This window comes from Oreochromis aureus, linkage group 20 (assembly GCF_013358895.1).
Source record: "Oreochromis aureus strain Israel breed Guangdong linkage group 20, ZZ_aureus, whole genome shotgun sequence".
NCBI lineage: Eukaryota > Metazoa > Chordata > Actinopteri > Cichliformes > Cichlidae > Oreochromis > Oreochromis aureus.
Window position 1 is genome coordinate 17,300,622 of NC_052961.1, and position 19,587 is coordinate 17,320,208.

Genomic DNA, 19,587 nt, shown 5'->3' on the forward strand with positions numbered 1-19,587 from the left:
CTAAGTAATTAGTAATTAGTACTTAATTACTTTTTTAGAGTAACTTACCCAACACTGGTCTGAAGGAGCATCTGGACTCCTTTTTTCAAGTTTCTTGAAGACGTTTCACCTCTCATCCGAGAAGCTTCTTCAGTTCTAAGAGCAATTGGTGGAGAGTCCCAGATTTAGGGTCATGGGTCCCCTATTTACCCTCGACCTAATCACACGAGCCAAGGTGTGAAAACAAGTGTGGGTCACAATCAGCCAAGGTTTCGGGTGAACCCATTGTGAAACGTAGCCCTACCCTATCATGTGATTTACTGAGGTCAAATGGTCCAGGATGTGAGTGGGTGTTAAGGCGTCTGGAAAGGGATCTCAAAACTGGATTATAGATGGCGGACAGTTGATGTTATAAGTCCCCACCTCTGGTTAAACATAGTTGTTCACAGTGGACATAGATGCCTTCAAGCAGCTGTTTTCCTTAGATTTATAGTGTACATATTAATGCAAATTGCACTGCTCTCATACACAATATCAGCCTTAGTTTTTCTGTTTTTAGCTAAATTAATTTTAACTTTGATTAGCTTTTTTAATTACTGGTTTGTATATATATACATTTTTACACTATCTACTATGAGGCCCTTAACAATCACCTCTGGTACTGTTACTTTTATGATTTATCATATTGCTGAAACACAAGAATTTCCCTTGCAGGAAATTCTATCGACTCCAGATGGAAATGAGCTTTGAGCTAACTCTGGTAGAATGCATCAAATGGGAACATTATGTTAATATTGTATATTTTATTTTCAAATAAAATCAATTAAATAAGTATATATACAGGGAAGTGGAGCGCTGGCAAAGCAGTTAAACATATTATATTCAGACATTCTAATAGCAGCTAATCTGAATGTGCTGCTGAGCCTGCATCTGTTCAGCCTGTTTATTAGATCAGACATGTTCAGAGCTGCCATCCCTCTCCATCATTGTCAGCTATCCTTGCTAATGTACTAAATGAGTTATATAACAACTTTTTCACCTTCCATCTTCTCTACATCACACCTGTTGGTCAAGGTAATTATCAAACAGAAACTCAAAAATCCTTGAAGCTTGTTTATATGCTAATGCTAGCTGTGTTTACACTCCAAGGGCAAATCATAACTGATCTCAGAGCAGTGAAAGCAGAGCCAGCAGCTGGCATGCAGGTCTCCCATCAGTGCTTTATCCTAAATTTTGTTTCCTGGGAAGAATCCATCCTAGTCAGGTTGCCCTCTTTTTTTTTTTTTTTTACCAAGACACTCTGATGGTTGTGGCAGTCTTGACTTTGCATGTTAATTTTCATGTTTCATTCAATAGTCAGCACCACACGCTTTACTGATCCAGGACCTGGCATTCACTAGCTTTGGCCAGTAGCTTATAAGTGAACTCCAGCCACAAAACATTGGAACTTGTGAATTTTACAACAAAAACATGTTACACAACCACAGGGGTCTGATACATGTGTTTTAAAGATTCTTCTGAACTTTGTGACTGCAGTGCACCTGGTTTGCTAGTAAGTTGGAGCACAACCATCTAAATTGTGCCAACAGCTTCTGTCCTGTGACACTGTGCAGCCTTCGACACAGTTATTGTAATCTTTACATTCTTACAAAGTTTACCAAGGTTTCAATCTTCTCTAAACCTCAGCTGTGGCAAAGGGGCTAACAGCACATGGGCTTTGTCTCTTTGAACAATAAGACTTATTACCCAAACGACTTACCCCAGTAGGGAACGCTGAAAAATCACATACAATGTGAATTGCTATAAGTGTCTATTATGTCTGATTCATGACTGGGGTTTCATAATGAGAGCTTTTGCCACCCGGCTACATTAGGTTTTGCATCCTGGATGCGTTTTCCAACAGTAACCAGCAAGTATGAGTAGCATAGTGAAATCTATGCAATTTTTTAAAAATATAGTATTTGTATCATATGTTCTTGTGTTCTAGGAGCTTTTACTTAAAAATAACACACAAAGAGAAAAGAAACTTTATTTTGAATTGATCAGAAACCAGCAGTAAACAAATCTAAAGAGGAAACAGCAGAAAGATTCTGTTATCCTTTGGTAAAATTTTCATCTAGAGGCCTGTTATATAATAAATAATGATTTTTCACACAATGAGCAAATCACAGCAGCAGCCTTTATCTAAACCTTTGGCCAGGTTGAGCTATATAGTTTGATTATAGTGAAAATGTGTCATAAATATTTTATTCATCAGACTACTTTAGTTTGCTGATTTACCTGTTTTTAAATCTCTGCAGTAATACAAAAAAATAAATCTCTCAGTGTTTCACATCTTCATTTCATGGAGTTGCTCTGTCTCGATCCTGTAGATATATAAGGACACAGACAAGTTCATTAGTACAACCAAAAGGTCAAATGTGTTATGTGAACTCAAGGCTCTGACAGGATATGCAGGTTTAACAGCAGCTTTCTTGTTTATGTTCTCATCACATTGCTTGTAACATGGTAATGCCTGTCACTGCCACCCAACAGAATAAAGTGTTACCTCAGTTAGAAAGTCATTTTCGTGACACCAGCTTTGAAAGCAGAACTTAGCATCTCTCAGACTGGCTGAGTTCTTACAGTAAACTCTGAGGATCTTCTCAGCAAAGCACACTGGGAGAAGCTTGGACACCTGACAACAAGGACAGTAACATAAAAGCTGTTTTACAGAGACATCTACAGAAAGAACACACAGCTCATGCAAAGACATGCAGTAGTTCTGACCTGTTCTCTGGGAATCTTGAATGCTTCAGTAGGGTTAGCCTTAGTGTAGAAATATGTGGTATTGATGGGGTCCTTGTTTTTCATCCCATAGTCCAAAGTGACAACCTAAAAGAGAAGTGTGACAGACCAGCCTGTGTTTATGTTCACATGTACATTATGGCTCAGTGCAGGTTGGCAACACAATTTAACTAAAACAACAAAGCAAAAACCAATATTTTAGGAAGATTTATTACTGAGTATAATTAGAATAAAAACTCACAGTAATTTCAAAGCTGTCTTTTGAAATAACTTTAACCAGTTCATTTTCCAAGCTGTCCTTCATCTTCTGACAGATAGAGGAGAGAACATTTGCTGTTTGATATTATCATTGTTTTGCTAATCTCTTTTTATGATCACTTTTCACTCTCACTTTTATTTCCTCTTGGTCTTCTTTCTTGAGCTGAGAAAGGGAGAGAAGAATCACATCAACATCTCTCTCTCTCTCTCTCTCTCTCTCTCTTACTTCAGAGCAGTCACACAACACAAATATTGTAATCAACCTGATATTACCAAAAAAGTGTGATCATTTTGTTTTTTCCAACATTGCAGCTTGGGCATGATTATTTTTCATTTTCCAATAAAAAATGTTTTCCTTGCAACAAAAAGTTTGCCTAACTGCAGGTTAAACTGGGCTAATAAGTTAGTATGCAGGTGACCATGAACCTAGTGATTGAAATGGTTTCAATCAAAATCCGCTACAAAATATTAGTTTAACTCTTTCTCAAATAGTGGGTCAAAAAACTACAATAACTAAAAATCGGGCAGCACGGTGGGGATTACCACTGTTCCCTCAGAGCAAGAAGGTCCTGAGTTCAACTTCACCATCTGGCATTTCTGTGTGGAGTTTACATGTTCTCCTTGTGGGTTCTCTTTGAGTACTTCAGCTTCCTCCCACAGTACAAAGACATGTAATTAGTGGGGTTAGGTTAAGTGGGGAATCTAAATTGCCTGTAGGTGTGAATCGTTGTCTGTCTCTTTGTGTTAGCCCTGCGTGACACTGGTGTCCTGTCCAGGGTGTACCCTGCCTCGCACCCTATGGTAGCTGGGATAGGGTCATCCTTATCTTTGCTGACTGTTTTTCACTAGTTTTGCTTTAGACAAGGGTCAGTGTCACTACTAATACATTGCCAGATGGTTTGCTGTGTCTGCCAGCACAGTCTCAAGAGCAGAGGATTATCCAGGGCCATAGGAGATATTTAACCCATCAACAGGACCAGTATCTGCTCTTTTGTGCCAGGGGGACCAGATGAGCACTGCCAGAGCTACAAAATGACCTCCAGCATGCCAGTGGTACGGATGCCTGTGATCAAACAATCAGGAACAGAGTTCATGTGAGTAGCCCGAGGGCGCAATATCCATCTAGTGGGCCCTGTGCTCACTGCCCAGCACTGTGTACCCCAACTGGCATTTGCCATAGAATACCAGAAATGGCAAGTCTGCCATTGGTGCCCTGCACTTTTCACAGATGAGGGCTGAACACATGAGACAGCTGTGAAAGGGTCTCGAGAAGCCATGGAAAATGTTATGCTGCCTGTAACATTGTTTTATCATGATCAGTTTGGGGGTTTATCAGTGATAGTTTGGGGAGCCATATCCATAGAGAGACACAAACTTCTACATGTTATGCAACAGGTCTCAGGACCCAACGCTGGTGCAGCGGGTCCTGGATTCCTCCTGGTGCATGACAATACCCATCCTGATGTGGCACGAGTATGCAGGTAGTTCCTGAAGGAAATACAGGAAGAAGGTGCTATATTCTGGACTATTGGAGAACATGGACAATTTCTATTCATTTCACAGCGAGTTGCTAGCCTGTACAGAACTTTGCACATCTACAGTAATCTTTCTGCCTTTTTTGAATGTAAATCTAAACATGTAATGTTTTTTTCTCAAACTTTCAATGTACACCTAGTAGTCTGTTGGGATCGAGTTTGAATTATGTTACCCTAAACCACAGGTGTCGAACTCCAGGCCTCGAGGGCCGGTGTCCTGCAGGTTTTACATGTGTTCTTGATCCAACACAGCTGATACAAATTGCTAAATGACCTCTTCAACATGTCTTGAAGTTCTCCAGAGGCCTGGTAATGAACTAATGATGTGATTCAGGTGTGTTGACCCAGGGTGAGATCTAAAACCTGCAGGACACCGGCCCTCGAGACCTGGAGGTCGACACCTGTGCCCTAAACGAACTGCTCTGAGGTTTATTTGTAACTGGACCAGGACCACCTTCTCCAAAAGCCCCATTTCCATTAGTACCTAATTGGGCGACTCACTCACAGTACCGGTACCTGGTACTAAAATGGTGCCTGCTTGGCCAGTTTTCCAAGTGATCTGAACAGGTATTAAAATGTGATGTGGTCAGACTACATGCCACCAATTGGCTGGTCAGTGGGGTCACTTGATGAGTCATTAGAGGGTCTAATGGAAAAGGGGCTGAAGGGTCTCAGTGCAGTTGCTTTGGTCCACACCCGAGAGAAAACAATAAAATAAAAAAAAAAAACAGATGTAGCAAAATGTGTCAAATTAACCGACATTTTAGCTGCTGCACAGTCAACATCACCAGCTGTGGAGAGGTGAGGAAGGGACAAGGAAGGTGAAATTCACGTGGTGAGAAAATAGATGGAGAAGGGAGAGATTCAAGGATTCAGGTAAAATGAACAGCTGCTTTGACCATGAGCCACTGCTGACAGCTAAAGTGTAGCTTTTAATCATAGTTACAAAAAAATTACAAACACTACACGCCTTAGGGTCGCAAGTTGGATTCCCGCCTGGGCATCTGTATCCGGTAAGGGTCCCAGGACTAGACACACACCCCCATGCTAAGTGAGCCTACCGCATACATGAGCAAGAGAGATAAATACGACGTCATGCCGGCTCGGATGTTGCCCGGATCAACAAGGTCCGCGTCAGCTGTTGAGGAACGTCCTGGTTCCTCAACAGCTACTGTAACAATAAGGGATCGGTGGGCAAGAGACAAAAATAGGGCGCTGTTGGCATGCTACTATGCAAGTAACCCTGGCAGAAGGGTTTACATGAATAGGATGAGGGACCTATGAAATCTTGATACCCAACATCCACATTGATGGCGAAACAACAAGTAGCTCAGTGATATCTATAGCATATAGGAGAAGGAGAAAGACGCAACCCATAACAGCAACGCTCAGTGGCTTGTGGATCTGAGAGCAGACCACATCAACCTCCCTGAGCAGGGACCTTTATCTTTATCTAGCTTTATCATTCCCCCAGTTTCTTAGTTGGCTTTGTGTTAGTATGGATTCTTTACAGATGGTGTTAGGTTCATTTTATTAGAGAAGATGAATACGCTTAAAATATAAATTTTCATAATTTATTCTTAAGTGGTTAAAGTTTCAAGTTAGTTTTACACCGTGCCATTGCTCATGGCGCATTCTGGTTACCTTTTTCAGGCAGAACCGGAGGGAGGGACATTGTGACAAATGTTATGTTGTAAGAACTTCACGGTGACACAAAACATAAGAGAAAAAGAGCTTTATCTTGTGTCATGTATTCAATATATATTTTTAGTGCTTATTTGCTGATTATATTGTTTTATGTATAAGAGAGGGCCAGCTTTGAGTCTAGTTCGCAGGCTGACCGGAAACTGCATGTTTTGGCAGCATATGAGGAGCAGACAGAGGGTGAAACTATGTGTGACGTGCTGCAAAATATATAGCGAGGCGGGCTCCTGATCCCCCAGACTTGAGCTGGCGTTTCTGTGTGTCTCCGTTTCCGGAGAATGTAAAATTAAAGATCATTTTTTGAGTTAGACCACTTTGAGCCGTGTCTTTCTTGGCTGTTAAAGAATACAAATAACTGAATTTAATACTTGAATTTACCAGAAATCAGCAGTAAACAAGTTGGAACAGGAAAACAGCTGAAAGATTTTAACTTCTGTAGATTTTCATTTAGCAATGACATGAAACAATGAATTTTCACACAATGAGCAAGTCACAACAGTACCCAAAATTGCATGTATCGAAACTAGGCGTTCTATTTAGTTTGATTCTAGTGAAAACGTGCAATATGTAGCCGGAACACTACACTAAATAATTAATTTTAGATTATCAAGAGTTTATTTTATATTGATACATGTTGAAGGAAGTAGTTAGTATCAGTTATTATCAATCAAAAAAACTGATTAAAAGTCATTCAGTATGTAATGTTTTGATAACATTTCATATCTAGACTAAATCGTATAGCTAATATTTAAATTAAAGAATGGAAAAAAATGGAAAATACCCAAACTACATACATTTTCTGATTCAAACCACCTATATTAAAATCCCTACAGTCACACAAAAACGTGACATCTGAATCTTTCACACATGTTCAGATCGACTGGAGTTCGACTGTCATTGCCATCATCCTCTTCTGCATTCTGTATCTATAAATAAAGGTTATTATTAATACCAAGACATCAGAGTTATGAAGTGTAATCTGAATTCAGGGATGTGACAAGATAAGACAGTTTTTAACAGCAGCTTTCCTGCCTACACAATGATCTTTTGGCTTATTATGTAGTAATACCAATCGATGCAGTTAGACAAAATTAGGTAAGTAATACTTTGAAGCCATAGTCCTTGCACCAGCTTTTAAAGAATTTTGTGACCTCTTTTTCTTTATTTTTTCTCTCTTTTTCTTGCACTCCTTCATGGTTCTTCCAGTAAACCCTAAGTATCTCGTCAGAAATGTGCTCTGGGAGAAGCTTGGACACCTGACATCGAGGACAGCAGCATAAAAATGACATATTACACAGATAATGTTGTCTTATGGAGCTGCATAAAAAAAGAATACACAACACATGGAAATCAAAGCTGTAGCTCTCACCTGTGATTCGGAGATTGGGATTGCGTTGTCAAACTTATCCTTGTGATAGAAAAATGTTACTGATGGGGTCATTGTCTTTCTTCAGAGTCCAATGGAACAACCTGAAATGAAATGTCACAGAGAGGCCTTTGTTTATATTTACATTGTAAATAATGGCCCAGTGGAAGTTGAAAACATTTTTAAATAAAAAAAAATATTTCAAGAAAAGTTTGATGAATTAATAAAACTCACAATAATCACAAACTCGTCTTCCCCGCCCTCAGGAATGTCTTCAACCATTTAAAAAAAAAAAAAAACTTTCATTCATCTTGTGAAGCATAATAACATGTGAGGTATTATTATTGTTTTGTTAATCTTGTTTTATGAGCTGTTCTCATTCTTACCCCCGACATTTTTGGTTCCTCTCTTTTCTAGAATTGAGAAAGGGGAAAAGTGGGAGAGTGAAGAAAAGGATTTATTCAGTGCAGAAAACACACAGCAAGCATGATCACATTAAGCCAACCAATAATTAGGCATATTTATTTAATTTTATCCAACAGCAGCTTCGCTATGATTAACTTCTTAATAATAATATTGTAATATTTATTGATTCCCGTGGGGAAATTCCTCTCTGCATTTAACCCATTCACTCAGTTTAAGCAGTGGGCAGCCAATGGGGGCCCGGGGAGCAGTGTGTAGGGACGGTACCTTGCTCAGGGGTACCTCAGGGTAGCTGTTTTAGGGAAATCGAACCCCCGACTTTCTGTTCATGGGGCTACCACTCTACCTACTGAGCTATCCCTGCCATCTTATCTTATCTTATCAAAACTGTTGTGCATGTTCGGAACTACATATCGTTTTGACCAAGTTTTCTCTGCAATGAGCATAAATAAAACAAAACTGCGCTCAAGGCTCACGCACAAGCACTTAAATCACATCCTGAAGTTGGCTGCCACTCAGGATGTGAGCTGGTGAAAAAGATGCCAGGTATCAGGAGTCAAATAAACTATGTAACCCCACTGAAAGTGCTGCACCCTGATGTAGTTCTGTGATCTGTGATATACTTCTGTGAATCACTGAGGCACTGTGTGTTTGTGTGTTCTTTGTCCTCAGAATTTTCAAATAACTTGAGGTGTTTTGTAATTAATAGCTATGTTGTGCTTTTGGACACACTGTCCTCAGGCTCCAGCTTTATGTTTATAGGTTTTTATGTTGATGTGCTACTGTTTCTAATTGATTATTTTTGATTTATATATTTAACCTATTCTTGACTCTGTGGTTCTTGTACTTGTTTTGGGAACAGGATTTCATTATTTTTATCTACATTTCTGCCTGAGAAATGATACCCTGATATAGTTCAGAGATCTGTGAAACAGTTCTGTGAATCACTGAGGCACTGTGTGTTTCTGTGTTTTTTGTCCTTAGAATTTTCAAATAACTCGAGGTGTTTTACGATTAATAGCTATGTTGTGCTTGTACTATTTTGAACATACTGTCCTCAGGCTCTAGCTTTATTTTTTTTTAATGTTGATCGTATTAAAACAAAGAAAACAATCTGAAGTTGTTGTTTTTAAGTTATATATACCATGATTTTACCAGTCCGGGCCACTTGAGAATAGACTTTTCTTCATGTGGCCCCTGAACTAAAATGAGTTTGACATCCCTGGTTTGAGACTTTATTTGTTAGTCCTAACAAATAAAGGCCAATCTTAATATATTATTCACAATATGAGAACAGTTTCACTTAATTTTTTACAATTACCATCTGCAGCATATAATATTTGTAATAGAGAAAATGTGGGTATTACTTATGCAGGTCATGGCAAAGACCTGCAATTTGCACACAGAGGACATCTCGATCACTGATGTCAAGTTTTGGCTGCTTCACCTTGAGGGCTTTAGCAAGCTCTCCTGCTAAGTATGCCACCCTGTATAGTACACATACAAACACTGAAAGACAAAGTTCACCATGCAACACACTGAAAAACACTATACTGGTGTTACGACCCGGCTCAAAAGCCGCAACATAAAAGGAGATGAACACCAGATTGTGGGGGAGAAGAGGTTTAATCTTAAAATGGAATACCAGGTTGGCTAAAATGACTAGTGCCACCAAGGCAGGGGTACAGTCTAACTTAAAACCCATTTGTTCAAATCTGCATATTTACTATGAACTTATTGTTTGTTGACTTTATCTTGTGCTACATTAAGAGCACTCAGAACGTGTTTTTCTGTGACCAGTTGTTTTATCTATTTCGCTAAGCCAGCCAGAGGTAGAGCTCTGTCTCACTGGATTATAGAAGCTATCTCACTGGTGTAAAGGACCAAGGGTCTTGCTTTTTCTCCCAGGGGCATGAGAGCTCATTCCACCAGGGGAATGGCAACCTCATGGGCTCTTTTTAAAGGGGTTCCCATAGTTGATATTTGTGCTGCGGCTAGTTGGGCATCACCACACACTTTTGTGCGCTTCTATTGTTTGGACATTACAGCCCCTTCAGTGGCTTATGCTGTCCTTTCCACTGGGTCTACCACACACAAAGGTGCTTGTGGCCTAACTCCAGTCCGGTGGCTGCTCTGCAGGGCGTGTATATGTGTCCCATACTTATGTGTTGCACTGAGTGAATCAACTGAAAGGGAATCAACAGTTATATCTATAACTTCTGTTCCCTGAAGGAAAGGAATGTGGTACAACACAATGTTTCCCCACAGTGCAGTTTGGCTTGGTGAAGAGCAGGTACCAAACTGAGGGATGACTGTGATCACAGGGGTAGATGTGCAGGCAAGGCTGTGCACATCACAGGTAATCAGCCTTAAAATCATGAATAAAGTTTTCTTAAGCCAGCACACGCGGGGGCATGATATCCCATACTTATTTGTTGTTGTTATGTGCTCAATAAAATCAAGAAACAGTAGCCACTGAGGTGACAGCATCATGACATGATGCTCCTCTGTTTCTTGAGACTGGATTATTTGTCTCCTCTTCTGCAGTTATTGTGAGCAAAACTGGTCACTGCACATGCTTCATAAATCCAATGCTAAGTTTAAGTGTGCACTTCTTTAGTAGGTGTTGTAAGGACATTTCAGTTGATTTATTAGTTAATGAGATCCATTGTGAGGCCACTTCTGCTTTGAAGCAGAAATAATGTTTGTCAGGGAACGCCTACCTTTTAAAATGGGAAATCATTGCAAGGACAGAACCGTAACCACTAGATTAGTTTGCCTTAACCCAATATAGCCTAATATAAAAAATGTAATGAGACTAAAAGTGCCATTAAAAAACCTAAAATGTAATATAGTCTGTTTTAATTACCTTGGCTATGGCGATTGAACAGTCTTCACATGTCATCAAGTTCCTCTTTCTTATAAAGGTATATTTGTTTGGTGTTTTATGATTCTCCTCCACCCTTTGCTCTCATCCTGTTTTTCTGTCTCTCTGTTTGTGGATGTGGCACTTTCCCTCCTCCCGATTACACACCTTCTCAGTGTCACATCACTGCTGTGACACCTGTATGTAGGATCATTATTTATTTTCAATCAAGTATTCATAATCCTGTTATTAGAAATAATTGTGAATGTATTAGAAAGGAAAATGGAAAACCTATGACCAAAAAAATGACATCAAACACCCGAGTCTCAGGACTCAAAATAGGTTTGGAAAAGTAATAAAAGGCCTTAATTTTTCTGGCCTAAATATATCAAAAATGCATCAGTGCACATTGGCTGGCTTACAAATCCAGTTGCCTTTATCATATTTCTACAGGCCTAGTACGAACATAATAAACAATCTCAAGAAAAGGCTTTTTGTACTTTTAAGTTTATTTTCCTCTAGTCTCAGCCTGCTCAGCTACTAGCCTCCCTCTTTCAGTATTCTGTAACCTTTTCTTAGCCTTTGAAAAAAACAAAAAAACAATAGACAGTAGGCAATACTGCAAAAGTAACCAGTGAGCTGTCCAGCTTTGAAAAGCCAAGGTCAGAATAGTAAACATGGTTACTTGAATTGGAATAGCTCGCCCAAATATAAAAAGCAAACAATTACTTGAATACTATTTAATACCAATAATGTTGCACTGCAAACACTGTTGGCAAACTTAGCTTGGTGAGGACAGCCTATACCACAATGGAGGTGTATATAAAATGTCAGGCTGGCTTTTAGCATCATTACGTGAGACCAGCTAGCACCTCCTGTCGTTATGTATGACATACTCTCCTGGTGCAAAGTCCAACAGAGTAGACTTGCTTTCCGGAGTGATTTCACTCTACAGGTAGTGGAAAACCAATCCCAAAATAATCCTCAGCTGTGGGATCACGCTCAGAGCTTTTTGTCGAGTCAGGGTCTGTTGACTTAAAAGGCATTTTCCATCAAAACTGTCCTATTGCTGTAGCATCAGCAAGAATTTTAAGTCAGGAATGCTTTAAGTCAACTTTCCAAGCATAAAGCATAATGATTCAAAAACATTAAGGCCAAAAATGTAAATAACTCAAATTTAATTCTATACTTTTCCCTGGTGATACAACATACATCCTCTTTATTGGAAAAGGGTTTAAGCATCAATGGCCTTGCATCTGTCCATTACCAGCCATTTGATTTTGTACAAGCAGGGAAGCTTATCGCTGCATAGCATTTTTAATTGCTTAGAGTTTTGGCTCTTTCTTGGGTGGAGTTGGAGTGGGTGGGTCACACCCAGGTTACTCCTGGGCCTAGGAAGTAACATCAGGAAAATTATATTAACTCGACGATATGCACAGCACACTATCTAGATTTCAATCTGACTGGAATTTTATAGTACAAATGCTCCATGTCAACTATTATTTGTGAGAATAGGAACAGATACTTGGAGAGTATTAGGTCCATGCATCAAACAATTCAGGCTTTCATAAAAACCCAAGGAGGTAAAAAACCTTTTTTTAGCTATTAAATAGAATTTTTAGCTATTAAACAAAAACAGTTTTAATCATATCTGTGATCTGCTTATTTGATGAAAAAAAGTTGTTATTTTTGGAATAAAAAGGCTCTATCATTTCCTGTATGTCTAAAGTAGAGGTGGCCCTGACCAGAAAGCTGTAGGAGTGACAGAAACCAAAACATGCAAAAGATTCCACTGAAATGCACTTAAAACAAGCATAGGCTTCATCTGTGTTTTGAGGGAGAAAAAGATATGTAAGTTAATGTGTGTTTTAATTGCAGGATTCTAGTGATGGGCAATGCAAGGGTCTGGAAAGCACTGAAACCTTTCCAGCAGATATCTAGGTTTTGAAACAATCTGACATCTGTTGTCCACTTTTTGCTATCGTCAGGTCTTGATAATCCTATTTTGTGAAAAAATGATGCAGACAGACCTTGCACAAATCTTATAAATGACATTTAATGTACCAGAATTGATATTTACAATTAACATATTTTGGAGAGATCCCTGTAGGGAAGGAACAAAAAACATTGAGATTGTAAAAGACAACAAGCTGTGACTAAAATGAACAATGTGCTTCTGTTATGAGGTTGTTTTACTTAATAATTCAGTGCAATGCGTAACAAACCAGTTGCTGCTATGCCTATTGTGATAACCACACAGGTTTTTAGCTGTCCTGAGTCTGAGTTGGCATAATAAAATTCACTGACCTGGTTCATTTTCAGTGATTCAGTATTTTTTTTTTCAATTCAATTCAATTCAATTTCTTTATTGTCCCACAAGGGGAAATTAGTTTAGCAGCAGGATAAAAATAAACAGAACAATAATATAAAATAATAATAACAATAATAATGATAGAAAGTCCAAGGACGGTTATTTGCCATTAAGGAGACAAGATGCAGTAGGGATAAAAGAAACCTGGTGTCTTTTAGTCTTCCTCATAGGTACTCTGAAACGGCGGCCGGAAGGCAACAACTCAAACTCACTGTGAAGTGGATGGTTCAAACAATTAATAATAGAATGAGCCTTTCTAAGCACATTTTTATTGTAGATGGCCAAAAGTCCATCTTGCCAGCGCCCTGAAAATTTGCTAGCAGTTTTTACCAGAAGTCCCAACTGATTCTTATTCTTCACCGTCAGGTTACCAAACCTGTAGCAATACAAAAGGACATCACAGATTCGATAAAACTTCTATAAAACAAAGACAACATCTCAGATGAGACATTAAAAGATCTCATTTTCCTTAAAAAGAACAGTCTTTCTTAAAAAGAACGGTCTTTAAAGAATAGTCTTTTTTTTGCTCCTGTCTGAGTGTAGTGTAGTAACAGTGTGTGTGTGGTGCACAGTGTTGGGGAGTAACAGAATACATGTACCGGCGTTACGAATTTAAAATACAAAATATGAGTAACTGTATTCCGTTACAGTTACCGTTTAAAAAGGTGTTATTCAGAATACAGTTACTTTGTTGAAATAAATGGATTACACAGCGGTCTTTTCTTGTTTCATATGTTAGGCTATGCCCTCTCTATTTTTGGTAATTCCATGCCGGTGGAAACCCAAACAAAACACGCATTAAGAGGCTTTCGTGCCTGTGCCGCATGTCACCTCTACTTGCGGCCCACATAATGACTAATGACGTGAAGAAATATTTTTAAAAATTATTATTCAAAAAATTATTTAATATGAAGGCAATAGGCAGAGTGTTACAGCCATAAAGAATGTAGCCTCATGGGCATTGTAGTCCGTGCTGCAGGGAGAATGGACTGCCATACTCGTTATGTGTCTGTGAGCGCGAGGGAGGGAGAAAAAGGAGAGTCGAAAAGTACGAATTTTCACTGACCAGAAACAGGAGATGGACGCATGTAAATATAATAATAACCACTGCAGCCAAAAAGAGTGCCTGACGAGCCCAGTTGTAAGTAAGCTATTAAGACTCGACTGTACACTGTGTTCGTGTTTTACTCCGAAACAAAAAGTTCCATTGGAGCAGCCTTTCAATGCTTCTCTGTCATGGTCCTGGGTGTGACCCAGTGTTTTGTGTTATTTGTAATCATTCCCAGTATTTAGTGTTCTCTGTGCCTCCCTTATGTTTGGTCTCTGCGCTTCTCAGTCGCTCTGTCTCCCCTGTCAGTTGTATCCCCTAGTCAAGTCCACGTCTCAGAGTTACGTTTCCTGTTTTACTTTGAAGGTCTGTGTCCTACGTGAATGTATTGAGTTTCACTTCCCTTGGGTCTCGTCATGTCTGATTTCTCCCAGCTGTGCTCCCCTTCTGTGTCTCATTCCCCTCGTTATTCCCCAGTGTATTTAAGCCCTGTGTTTCTCTGTGTCAGTTAGAGTTGGATGTCTCGAGACTACTTTTACGTGGTCTTGGTCTCGTCTTGGTCTCGTCTTGGTCTCGTCTTGGTCTCGTCTTGGTCTCGTCTTGGTCTCGGTCTCGGTCTCGGGTCTTGGATCCCTCGGTCTTGCTGTCTCAGATCAACATAGTGGTCGGGAGATTTGGAGTCAACAGTATCCATGACACACAACGTAACATTCGATAATGTGTCATGTGCAAAAGCTTTAGCTCTAAGGCTACGTTCACACTGCAGGCGAAAGCGCATCAAATCCGATTTTTTCGACCTTATGCGACCCATATCCGATCATGGTATGACAGTGTGAACGGCACAAATCCGATATTTTCAAATCCGATCTGGGTCACTTTCGTATGTGGTCCTGAATCTGATACATATCCGATGTTTTAGAAAGCGACTGCTGTGTGAACGGTCAGGTCGCATTAAATCCGTCTTTTACGTCACTGACACGAGACAGACGCCTATTATCAGCGCCAGAGAAGGCAAACCAAAAAAGCATGGTGGCAGAAACTGGAGACGGAGCGAGTCAATGGACCGAAACTGAGGTTGCGGAATTGATTAGCATATGGGGAGACAATTCTATCCAAGCTAAACTTGAAGGGTCGTATCGTAACCGGGCTGTGTTCGAGTGCATTGCCAAAGAAATGATTGAACGAGGGCACAGGCGAACATGGCTACAGTGTCAGAGGAAAATCAAGAGCCTCAGAGCCAAGTTTAAAGAAGCTAAAGATATAAACAAACGAAGCGGACGTGGTCGAGTCACCTGCCCTTTTTATGATGAGCTTGACCGTATTTTGGGGGAAAAACCCAGCTGTCAGCCAATAGAGCTGATCGATAGCTCCATTGAAACAGCTGAAGAGGAGCCTGAAAGTCCAGGGGCTAGCGCTAGTCCAGGGGCTAGCGCCAGTCCAGCTCCCAGCCTCAACAGTGAAAAAGGTAGGCTAACTTGTACCTTGTTGTAGTCATGTGTGGAGAATAAAACTGAGTACAAGTAACGTTACATTAAACGTACTGTATAACACATGTCTAAACACATAACAGAACTGAATAAATTACTGAACAAAAATTGAAAACATTCTATAAGACAGCAATAGCGTAATTCTAAATGAAGGCTGAACTACATCAGCTATAACCACGTACATAACTTTTTAATAGGTTGTATGATTGTATTTTCGAAAGGCGCCTGTACACTGGGTGAGGATACTCCTGTGTCACTGACATTTGATTCTGCATCAGATGAAAGTTCTTCATCTGCAGTGAGTGCAGATAATTCCATAAAGAAGAATGCACAAACCCGAAGTAAGTAACCCATATATTAAATAGAACATTGCTGTTGCAAACTTTTCATCATCCCATTAGAATAAAAACGTTTTTTCAAAGTAAAGTGTCATGTTGAGACCTCACAAGGCAAACTAATGAGTTAAATTTTACTCTAGATGCCTAAGCATGGATAAAGCACACATATCTTTTAATTAATACTACTCATTTTGTCAATGAGAGGGGTGAGATTGTAATGTAAGACATACTGTACATTGTACAATGTTTTTTAAATAAAAACCATGATTTGACTCAAATGATCAAATACCCCACAGTCTTAATTTCTGACCTGTACTGTTATGGTGATGTTCTAATTTCTCCAAGGTGTGTACCAGAACTACATATGGAAATTCCCTCTATCCTTCAAACATAAAAATTATCCTTTGGTTGAAGTAACACAAACAACTATTCTCTTTACAGATACATCTGCCAAGAGCAGGAAGAGAAAGTCAAAGATGGAGTCAACTTTGGAAATATTTGCGGACAAGATTACAAGCGCCTTGAAGAATGATGAGTCGAAGCTTCTGTTGAAGATGCAAGCACCTCAGCATGAGCACGATCTTAAAGTGCTCTCCATGTTGACCCAGCTCATCACACGCCAACAACCACCTTTCTACCAGCAGGCAGTACAAGCTCCACATCTTTACTGCCCAACACAGTCTTCACTCATCCATTCCACTCCATACCCCATGGCTTCAACTCAGTCTCCACCATTTGAGATGTCCAATCAGTCTCTGTCTTTCCAACAAGATTTAGCTCAACCTCTTCCTTTTGGTAATGCCCTTCCACCATCTCACAATCTGGGTCAGCCCTTTAGACCAGAACGACCAAACCCTCGAGACCAGGCTCAGCATGCATCCTTTAACCAGGCCTTTACGTCATTCTACCCTCCTCCAGATGAACAGGATTAAACTACTTTAAGGCATTAGTTTAAATGTTATAAAAGCAAGTTTTGCACATGGTTCACTTAATGTATTTTAAATGGATACTCCAAAAATATTTCAGTTAATGCTATGTTAATATTGTTTTGGAGGGCTTTACTTTCAATGCAAAATGTTGGTTATTTATCGTTGCATCCAAAATGCTTTATATTTGTTGTTAGAGATTTTCAGTACTGCTGAAGGACAGTGGGTCTTTCAGATTTAATTTGTGCTTTTCATATGCAAACTTATATGTTTTGAGACAAACAACATTGCAATTTCAGTACACAGAGGAAGAAGTGTACATGTTACACACGTCAAAATAAATATTTTCCATAAAAAATCACTTTGAATGCTTTACTTTAAATTTTGTGAATGCATCACTTAAACATCAAGCTCAAATTTATTGACAATGAGATGAAACCATGGCTTTTGTGCCTTAACGTTGACTATGAAAAAATTGGGTCAGCACCTCTCTGATTCTTATTGGCTGAACATCTGGTAAGATGCCTCCTTCGGTACCTCTAGAATCACGCAAATCAGCGTTATCAGTTTCATTGTAGGCTTCACCATGTTTTTCACACACATTGTGGAGTGTGCAGCATGCAGCTATTATTGTGGGAACAGTGTGGATGTCCACATCAAGACGTTTCCCAAGGCACCTCCACCGACCCTTAAGTCGGCCAAATGCACACTCCACTGTCATCCTGGCTCTACTGTGTCTCTGGTTGAAGTATTGTTGTTCTTCAGTTAGGGTTCCTGTATCTGCGTATCCTTCAGCAGCCAGCCGCAGGGGATATGCAGGGTCACCGAGCAACATGACTGGAACTTCAACACCCATGATTTCTTCTGTAACCTAAGATTATGTGAATACAAGGTGACACACATCAACAAGGAAGAATGGTAAAACAATTTTAATTACAATTCACTGTGTTCAAAGATACTGACTGGTGGAAATAGCTCCCCTCTCTCTGCCATTGTGTATATCTCAGAATTCTTGAGAACCCTGGCATCGTGAACGCTTCCTGGCCATCCAGTGTAGATGTTAGTGAAACTGTTGGGAAGACAACGTTGGAGAAACGTGAACATTTTATTTCTACTGTAAATCTGCAGATTCTGACAGAAATCTGCAAGTATACTTGGAAGCACTGCTCTTCTCTAAAACAGCAATAAGGATTATTATCAGGACATATGTAAACAGCAAAATAAATTCATAACTTAAGGCAAAATCGCGAAACATAAAGTCTAAAGAAAGTCTTTATATGACGGGCCATCAGTCAAACAATACTTTTTGGTCTGGGTATGGGTGCCAGAAAATGCAATATATTTTAATAAAATATATGAAATCTGTGAGGTGGGTAGTATAAGTTTTACCTTTTAAGAGTAGTTTTACTTGTAAAAGTAACAGTTCACTACTACATTGAGCAACAGTTGATTACTTATGACAATTTATAAAGGATCACTCATTTATTTAATAGTAATCATTTAAAAATATGTTACATAAAAAAAACAAACAAGTAAAGTGAGTTTAAATGCATAGGGAAACCGATTACTGGAAGCAGGAATGATGTGGGTAATTAGGAGAAAACAGAGAGACAGAGAGACCGATAACATGCGCCTGTTGCCAGCCAATACAGCCCGATTCCAACGCGCTTGCTCACAGGTATGGATTGGCGGAGATGAGTATCCTGTCTAAGCATTCTTGCTGAAAGGAGCTGACAGAGATATTCAAATGTTTGTCTTGACATCCTGAAATTGTGGATGAACTCCGTGTCAGTGAAGCCTCTCACATCCCAATCCCACCACTCCTGGTTCCGACTCCGTGTCCATATATACCTCTGCACGGAGGTAGCAGCCACTGCTCCAAACAAGGCCATTGTTAAAGCACGGACTCTCTTTTTTCTCAGCGTCCTCCTTTCTCTGATTAATTTGTCAAGATTCTGTCAGTTACAACTTTGCATAAATTGACAAACTGCTGCGACAACACCTACTCGCTCTGTAGCTGCCATTTTTACTTCCGTAAACAGAGCGTGTTGTGCTTCTTTTGCGCATGCGGGTCGCTTTGAGGGCCGTGAACCGTTCACACTGCAGCATGTTTGCTGTCGCATTTTATGTGTAGTGTGAACAAGCAGACAAAAAAATCGGATTTGATCAAAAAATCGGAATTGAGCATTAAGACCTGCAGTGTGAACGTAGCCTAAGAACCGTGCTTAGAGAGTGCTTTGTAGTGAATGAGAAGAGTCGACTCCCATTGAGCGAGAGCCGGCTCCTCACTTAATTTCCTTTTGCTCTTCAGCTCTCACACAGTGGCACACAGTGGCTCAGCTATGCTCAAATCCCTCCATATTGTGGCATATTATTATTTCGCCTTTCGCGCCCTTCAAACACAACTAAATGCAACCCGTTAGATTGAGCAGTAAGCCAGGTCAGTAAGTGACAGAAATGTCAGCGAGTTCATTTGTCATAAAGTTTGCGTTCATAGAA

The 19,587-nt window shown here is 39.7% G+C and overlaps 1 protein-coding gene across 2 annotated transcripts in view; it reads right to left on the minus strand.

Moving 5' to 3' along the window:
- Positions 1-1,992: 1,992 nt before the first annotated feature.
- LOC116312538 (deoxynucleoside triphosphate triphosphohydrolase SAMHD1-like) overlaps positions 1,993-19,587 on the minus strand; it is a 116,974-nt gene continuing 99,379 nt past the window's right edge. The window contains exons 14-19 of one of the 2 annotated variants that reach the window (XM_039604229.1): positions 3,158-3,187; positions 3,008-3,073; positions 2,749-2,853; positions 2,528-2,656; positions 2,291-2,345; positions 1,993-2,136 (exon numbers count right to left, since the gene is read on the minus strand). In XM_039604229.1, the coding sequence (XP_039460163.1) occupies positions 2,322-2,345; positions 2,528-2,656; positions 2,749-2,853; positions 3,008-3,073; positions 3,158-3,187 (354 nt within the window). In that variant the 3' untranslated portion in view covers positions 1,993-2,136; positions 2,291-2,321. The remainder of the gene's footprint in view (positions 2,137-2,290; positions 2,346-2,527; positions 2,657-2,748; positions 2,854-3,007; positions 3,074-3,157; positions 3,188-19,587) is intronic. The other variant, XM_039604230.1, reaches the window with a different exon arrangement.